This window comes from Pipra filicauda, unplaced genomic scaffold, assembly GCF_003945595.2.
Source record: "Pipra filicauda isolate LSUMZ 115617 unplaced genomic scaffold, ASM394559v2 scaffold273_size1055052_pilon, whole genome shotgun sequence".
Taxonomy (NCBI): Eukaryota; Metazoa; Chordata; class Aves; order Passeriformes; family Pipridae; genus Pipra; species Pipra filicauda.
In genome coordinates this window covers 137,776-146,026 of record NW_024104391.1, presented here as the reverse complement: position 1 = coordinate 146,026, position 8,251 = coordinate 137,776, and the positions used below count along the sequence as shown (strand labels likewise).

The following is an 8,251-nucleotide window of genomic DNA, read 5'->3' as shown; positions in this document are numbered from 1 at the left end:
ACCCTCTGCCTCACAGCATTTCTCACACGTGTGATGATCTAGAAGTCTCTTTTCCATTACTAATTACAATGTTAATTCAGAATGCTTCAAATTAGCTGCTTGTGTGAAACAATATCAGAGGGCAAAATCATCAAGAACTGGGATCTTGTGCACTGATTATGCACATTATCTAGCTTATCTAATAGATGCAGCTGGTTTATTTTTCTTAAACGATCAAAACCACGCAGCTTGAAACACGGTAGAAAGGCATCTCATTAGAATTTAATTTCAAAAGTAAAATCACGTAAGACGCGGCTGTGGCTGCTCTCAGAAAAACTACAGTTACCCTTCACTCTGAGCGTAGTGTCTCCAGTCCTACTGACAGCAACCTGTAGTAGTAGTCAGAACAGTGCATTTGTGACAGGTAAAGCATTAAACGATTGCAATCTGCTTTCTGCCTCCCAAAGGGGAGGATGATTCATCCTGCAATTGAATGCCTTTGCCCTGCACCAATTAATAACAGCCATTTGCATTGGGAATCCGAACGCGTGCTGGCTCAGCTGGCAGATTCTATTATGGCTGGTAGTATCAGTGAAGTACCAGATATAACTGAGATACAAACTTTGTCATAGGCTTTGTTGGCTGCCAAAAGAAACAATGCAAGTCATGATTTACCTCTTCTAAATAACAAGTTGTGCTAACACGAATTCTGAAAATATTTACGGCTATTTCTGTAAATCTTAAAATCTATGTACTATCAGGTACCTTAGGCTGAATTTCTAAATAAGACCCAAAATTCAAGGCATCTTAATCAATCAAAGGCTCATGCTTTTACATGTGTGATATGAACAGCCAAAAATTACAGGCATAATGGTGATGCAGACTCTTGATTTGATTCTAAAAGGTTGACGTCAGGACTCAGTACTATCCTTTTTCAGACTAATGGACTGTAGTATCCAGAGAAATAAATTATTTCAGTTCCCAGTTGTCTCATCTGGGCAAGTGGTGATGCTAGAAACCAAGACTTCAAAGACTATTCATGGTATAACATGTACAGCAAACCTGTTATGTAAGATCTGAGTAGTTCAATTCCTATGTCCAACTTCTACCCAGCAGGTGACTTGTTTGGGCCATGGAAGGACTCCTGCATGTTTTACATTGGATATAGACTACCCAATGGTGCCACTGCTTACCATCAACATTCCTTCTTGCATACCATTTAGCTGCTCAAACAACATGTCAGCATATTTTTATGTTTCAAGTTCAGCAAACATTGTGCATTAGGTCTAACCACTTATAAAAATATAAGTTTATTAGTTTTGCTTGATATCACACATGAGGTTCAGTAGGCATCTGCTCCACAGAACCAACTTTGAAAAGCCAGGTATCATTACATCCTTCTCCCCTCTGCAGTGCCACAGCAGTTTATGCCAGCTCTGGCTGCTCTGCTGCACTCCTGCTCTGTTTCTTGGCTGCATGTTGTCTCCCTGTCCCCTGAGACAGCACTGGTGTTTGTGTAACTATACAGTGTGCTGGTTCAGGGAACTGGTCTAGCTGCAAACTGTTTTACTCTGTCAAGGGATGAGTTTCCTGCTGACCGTGTCAGTGATTGGGTTGACTGTGCTCAGTGTTAGGGGAGGGGAGGAGGGAAAAAGCAAAGTGGGACTGCAACAACTTGGATTTCTTCCATTTGCTATTGAAAGCAGCAGCTCTGTTCTTCTCTGGATTTATATATATGGAAATGATCAAATTGTTTCAAATTCTGAAAATGTAACAAGTCTAAACTACAACAAAAAAAAAATTAAATAACCCAAAGAGTCTTCCCACTAACAGTGACTTTCAGTTACTCAAGATTTGTTGGATTGAATTTGCAGACCCAGAGTGGATCTGCTGAACTATTTTCAGAACAGACTGTGATGCTGGATAACCCTTCTTGGACTGTTCTGGAAAGCTTGATTCAGTGTTTCAAGAATTGTTTCTCTGTTTTTTTTGGTTTTTTTTTTTAATCTGGTCTTGATTTTTGTCTTGCTACCTTACCTACAAACTTTACACCTATGTAGAAGAACTTGAGATGGGAATGGTTGTTTTGGTTCTCCTATAATTTTACTTTTTTTATGTTCTGAAACCAGAGATTTTTACTAACCTTCATGTTTATTTATAACTTCATTAGGAAATGGGAAGGAAATAGAGGAAAACCAAAATTTGTGGTAGTGGGAAGCATTTTCGTTTCATTTCTGTACTTCACAAATGTCCAGGATCTTCGGTGACTGAGACAGAACCTCTCAGTCGCTTAGTCCAGTATTACCAGATGAGCTGCTTGTAGCCTGTTCTGCTTCCTGGCACTCATTGCAATGGTGTCAATTCTTTCCACAGTGTCTGCACTTTTTTTTTGCACTTTTTGAGAAATTCCTACAACCTGTGAAGTTTTTGTTTGGCTTTTTTTTCAGAGCAAAAGCAACAACCAACCCCTCTTTTACTTGGTCAGTTGCTTCTCTCATGGGTCAACAAATAGTGGAGGGGAAGCAAAAGCAAAGTAAACAAAGATCTGCATTTAGCTTACATCAGAGAAATGTTGCAGGTTCTAATCAAGGCTCTGGCCTCAACAATTATAACTCAGGTGAGAGGGCACTTAATTTTGCTCTGTTTCTGTTGCTTCTCCCCAAATGGTTTTGTAAACTCCATTAGGATGATTCTTTCCTCTCTATATCTGGTATTTTCCTCTGAAGCCCATTGTCAGCACCTGGTCTATATGTTTTCATAAAGCACTTCTTTCTCCAACTCTGCAATGAAAGGAAAGTACAGAGCTCAGGAAGTAAAAATTCAATGTCCTCCGAGGGTTGTTGCTGAGAAACAAAATAAAGATCAAAATATCTGAGATTAAAACTGAAGCTAATACAGGTTTTGTCAGGCAATTCAAAAGAAGGTCCCTTTAGTCTGGAATATAAACATTTGAAAAAAAAAGCTTAATACAGTTTGAAAAATCCATTTGGATTAATTTCCCTGAGTGTCCTGTAGTTAAACTCAATATCTAAAGAATCTCGTGTAGGCCTGCGCTCAGTTTTTTTCTCTGAGCCCTTTATTAAAAATTAAATACACCATGACAAACCAATCCATGCTAAAAATGTAACTGATCTGAAAATTGACCCTTTAAAAAAAGATAAAAGAAAAAACGACAATAAAACACTGAGTAGTATTTTTCCCAGCATCTAAATTCTACACAAATAATTACTGCAGTGTTTAAAAAGTCTGTTGAAGAAAACTTTGATACAGTTCTTATTTGAATTTACAGAACTTTGTTGAGTAGGAAAAAAAGATATCTAAAAGACTAAGCAACTTTTCAGTTTCTAAAGATGAAATTAAGGTATCTTTTTATAAATGGCTATTCCGTGTATCAAATACAGTTATAAGCAATTTTACAAGTCAAGCAGAAGTTCCTTAAAGTAAATAAATGTTGAAGATAAGTGGCACCATAGTGTCCTCTTGTGGTCTTTTAATGTTTAAACTGTGACGTTTTCTAGCAGAACAGCAAAATTTTCAGTTGCCTTTAGCATAAGAGCTCCTGTATTACTATAATGTGGCTTTTCCTTGCTTTACTTTTCTCCTGGAGATGCCATATGGAGGATTTCACATTGTGTCTCCTACAAGCATTGACTACCATCCCCCATTCTTCACATGTACATGTACATGTACATGTACATGTTGTGGTCCTCTCCAAAGGACCTCTTCCAGCCACTGCCTATCTTTGTCATGGGTGAACTAGATCCTGGTTTTTGTTAGTCACAACCTTTGCAGACAGGTTGCAAGTTTCTGGCCTGCTTTGTCCACAAGCTGGTGTGATCCTTGGATGTGGAGAAGCAGGAATGTGCTGAAAATTGAAGTTCACTGTGATGAAATGCTGGTCATGAACTTGCAGAATTCCTGTCAAGCCTCATGTCCAGGGAAGCTGTACCTTGGCAGTGACAAATTTTGTTTTGTTATTTTTTTCTGATGTCAGCTCTTGGCTACTTGTCATCCAGGTTCCACTCCAGTGGGAAAAATCTTTCAAAACAATAAATAGCAGTTAGAGATTCCCTGCTGTGTGTATCCCAGCCTTTCTCTTTACATAGTTTTTAAATATCTCTATGCTTGGTAAAAAAAAGTTGGCTTCAAATCTTGCAAGTGTTTAATACTTCCAGGTATCAGGGTGTTGTGCTTAACTGTATGGAAGCTAACTGAGCAGGCTTTCAGTTTCCCAGAGATCTTTTTACTATGCTAGATCTATGCTGTCTATAAATCTGCCAACCTTTCCTCTAGCCAGCAACCTTATTTCTGTTCTAACAGAATGTATTTTATTTCTGGGCCAGTACCATGCTACTAACTGGATGATTCACGACATTTCATCTTACATGGTTTAGAATTTCCCATGGTTTCAAAGCACAGTTTCATAGATTGTCCTGTTGACAAAGAGGAGAGGAGCGTTATACTGGTCTGTATTAACAGAGATGCAATATGATTACGATCTAAAATACCAAAATAAAGGTATTCCACTCAAGAAGTTTTATGTATTTTGGATAAACAGTTATGGATTATCCTTCAGGCTTCTAGGGCAGTGCATCCTCTGTATATACCTCTGAGCAGGCCACTTATTCTGCCTGGGGACATAAATATTACAGTCAGCAATGATAGCAATAAATGGGCAGATTACTCCATCAATGAGGTATTTCAAAGCTTCATTTACAGAAAATTAATTTAAACTTCTGAGGTATTATGCCCCAAACAATGTTAGGGGCAACATAATTTTACAGATGAATTAAAAAAAACCCAAAACTGAATTGTAATTTTTTCATGACATATTTAATTCTAAGGGTGATAATTTTTTCTTGGCCTCGATTTTCCTAGTTAGACAAAATAAACTATTTAAAATTAGGCATTTCCTCATGAAATTCAGAAAGAAGGGAAGATAAGAAGGAACTGTTTTTAAATTGTTATTAACTACAAATCATATAATCAAAGACACAGTTTGGTTCTTAATTAATAAGCCACTGGGCATTTGTGAACTGCTTTAAGTAGGTATAAGCTTCCAGCTGAAAGGTCCTAAAGAAAAGTAGCTCCTTGCCACATCTGCTTTGAAAAGCAAGATGAGAAGGAAGTGCCCAGTCTAATTCTCTTCCTGATGACTCTAAAAACATTAACTTTGGGGACATATTTCTTATCTAGGGCAGCTTACTTAGACCAGAGACTTACACTCAAAAGTACACTCTTTATAAAGTGGAAAACAGGAAAGAAGACGACTGAACATGAACTAACTGGCTTAATGGGGAGCTATCATTTTTTTCGATATAAAATTATTTATTCCCTACCAATTACGTATTTTCCTGTTTTCTTGCTGGGCTTTAGCTTATTAGGTCATACTTTTCATAAACACTAATGAAATGTAATTAAACCAAAGAGGGTAAAACAGAAAATGCTATTTTTTGGCCCATTGTTCTACATTCCTCTAAGGGAAAAAATATTGCTGCAGATAGGACAGTGGACTAAGTGGTGCATTAGGATGTTTCTCATCTGTCAGAACTAATGCTTCTAAAATCACCAGAAATGCTTTCTAGATTATTAAAATTGGTCAAACTTGCCCACAGAAATGGCAAGTAAAACTTTACAGTGGGACTGCATTTAAAAATGTGCTCATTTTAGGGTTACTGAGGGGAAAAAAAATCTCACCCTAGGCCAAAACCCATGAATTTTGAATAGAGGAAATTCTGTTGGTTTTTTTTTCAATCTCCTCCAAAACCGATGACACTGTTATAGATACATATGGCCACATGAAGATCGTTTTTGTTTCCCCTAGCAGAGCAAAGAGACAAAAGCAAAATGTAGGTTATATGAAAGCATAGGAGTCTTACAGAACTCTTTCCATCTGTCTGATCAATACTAAGAGGTGTAATTGCTCTGACTTTCTCCAGAGGTGGTCTACCAGCAACTTGTGTCAAGTGAACTGAGAGACTTGTACCCCCTTGGCAGTAGTCATTCCACAGCATGGATCCTTCATGTTTATTTCAAAACTCACCTAATTAAAAGTAGACTTAGTTCTCCTGAACAAAGCATTCTCCCTCATGTTGGTTTCTCTTCTGCTCATTACAAATTTCTCTTTCTCCCAGTGACCTGGGGGTTGCTTTGTCAAAAAGGCAGGACAAATTCAGAAAGCTGGGAATAAGGTGGTTCTGAGCACAGGAAATGTTTAGTCCTAGACTCTTCCTCCACGCTAAGCTTTGTATCCTTCCATAGACTCCTGTGTGATCTGAAGACAAAACTTATATTATTACTCGATTAACTTGTCGCTGTACAAAGATTTCTTGATCAGTGAGTATTTTAGTAAAAAAAAAATTCTACAGAACTAGTTTCAGTTGACAGCCCATAGTAAAATGCACAAACTGTTTTCCTAGAGCTTTTTTCTGATGATTACACAACACATTAGAAAGGGATCTTTTTACTGTCAAGGCCATCTTTCAAACACAGGCAATAAATAGCATTATCAACTATTAATTCACGTTTAAACTCCATGTGAAGGCTACCATACACGAAATGAGGGCCAAGATACCCATTGCTGGCGCCAGCTTTTTCAAATGGGAAGGCAAAATCGAATTTTGCTTTCTCGGGGACAGGAGGCTGCGAGTCTGGCGTGCCCCAGGCTTGAGGAACCCTGCCGCCACCGAGGCGTCAGGGAGGGGGTGTCACCCCACTGCCTCCCTTGAGTGGGACGGAACAATGGTGCACCCCGGCCCCTGCCTCTGCAGCGAGGCGACAGTTCATCAGCCCTGGCCGTCTGCTGTCTTAGCAACTGTGTGCTTTGCATACAGCTACAAACACCCTCGGCTCCAGCCTGCATGCAAATCTCCCCGGGGCAGCACTCTTACTCCCGCTGCCCCCACGCCTTTGGCGCTGCCATGTTTCCCGTGGGCTTGCTCCGCTTGCCACGTCCCTGCTGAGGGTTTCATGCAGCCACAGCCGAGGGCAGGCACAAGGGGAATCGCTGTGTGCTGCCACTGCAAGCACAGAAAGCGGGTCCAGCTGCCGCTACCGGCACCTGCATGGACCGAGCGCCACTCTCGGGGTGCCAGCGCCCGCTTCATCAGCCCCGGACGGGGCTGTAACCGCCTGCTGGGAGCCGTGACATCCATAATTGGCGCGCTTGGCTCCCCTTGCCCGCGGCTCGGTTGGTGATGTTTGCCCCGCAGCACCCCGCCCCTCTGGCGGTTTCAGGACCACCCGGCCCCAGGCAAGAAGCGCTCGCTGCCGGCCCCAGCCTCGCTACCGCTCCCCTCCCCGCATCGCTCCTGCCCAGCAAATGGCGGCGGCGGGGGAGGGAACCCGGGACACGGCAGAGGGAAATTTCCTCCCCGGGGTGGCCGGGCAGCGCCCGTGAGGGAGGGCGGCGGGCACCCGCCCCGCCCCGCTCCCGCCGCCCCTGGCTCCGGCTCCTGTCACGATGACTGCGGGACGAAGGCTCCCCCTTCCCCGCACTGCCTCGCCGCCTCCGGCCCCTCCTCTGCACCCCCGCTGCTGAGCGCGCCCGCCCGGCGGAGCGACCCCCGCGCCCGGCGCTCGCCCCGCGCTCCCGGGGGCGGTAGAAGCTGCACCGCCCCGGCGCTCGCAGTGGAATGGGTGGAGTTGAGGAGCGCGGTTTCCTGAGAGGAAGTGACCGCACGGGGCAGGAATGCGCCGCCGGCTCCGCGCCGCGTCCCGCCTGCCTCGCCGCGGTGCCGCGGGGAGCCCTCACCGCCCCGCCAGCCATGCCGCACTTCACTGTGGTGCCGGTGGAGGACAAGCCCCGCGCCGAGTACGACAGCGTAGAAGGGCTCAGCTGGGTGGACTACCGGGAGCCGGCCGCGGTGCCCGCCCCTGGTGACTCCTACGACACCGTCAGCTCCGACGGTGAGCGCGCACGGCTGGGGCGGGGGGCGGCGGTGCCCGCGCTCCGGGGGCTCGAGCAAGCCCGGCCCCGCGCCGCCGCCGCGGCACACAAAGGCGGGGGCGCTCGCGGGGACGGCTCGGGTCGCCGCGCCCGGATGAGGAGCCCTGCCGGGTCGGCTGGGGCGGGCGGCGGCTCCGCTGTTGCCAGGGCCGGTGGGTGAGCCCTGTGGCCACTGTCAGCCCGGCGGGCCGGGCGGGGCCGAGAGGCGGCACCGCAACCCGCCCGGCTGCGGCGGTGCCCCGGGGGTGCTGTGGGCGCGGTGTCCCCCGGTGCGCACGGGAGCCACTCGGGGGTTCCCTCCGCCCCCCAGCCGCTTGTTGACAG

At 44.8% G+C, this 8,251-nt stretch overlaps 1 protein-coding gene and 1 long non-coding RNA gene across 3 annotated transcripts in view; one reads left to right on the top strand and one right to left on the bottom strand.

The window, feature by feature from the left end:
* Positions 1 to 1,315: 1,315 nt before the first annotated feature.
* LOC114003246 lies at positions 1,316 to 7,989 on the bottom strand. The gene is made up of 3 exons (XR_003546163.2): positions 7,733 to 7,989; positions 6,023 to 6,253; positions 1,316 to 2,759 (listed from the first exon to the last, which is right to left on the bottom strand). It is a non-coding gene; the product is annotated as an uncharacterized LOC114003246 (long non-coding RNA).
* SLC12A4 (solute carrier family 12 member 4) overlaps positions 7,614 to 8,251 on the top strand; it is a 46,969-nt gene continuing 46,331 nt past the window's right edge. For both annotated transcript variants that reach the window (XM_027749985.2, XM_027749983.2), the window contains exon 1: positions 7,614 to 7,887. In XM_027749985.2, the coding sequence (XP_027605786.2) occupies positions 7,614 to 7,887 (274 nt within the window). The remainder of the gene's footprint in view (positions 7,888 to 8,251) is intronic.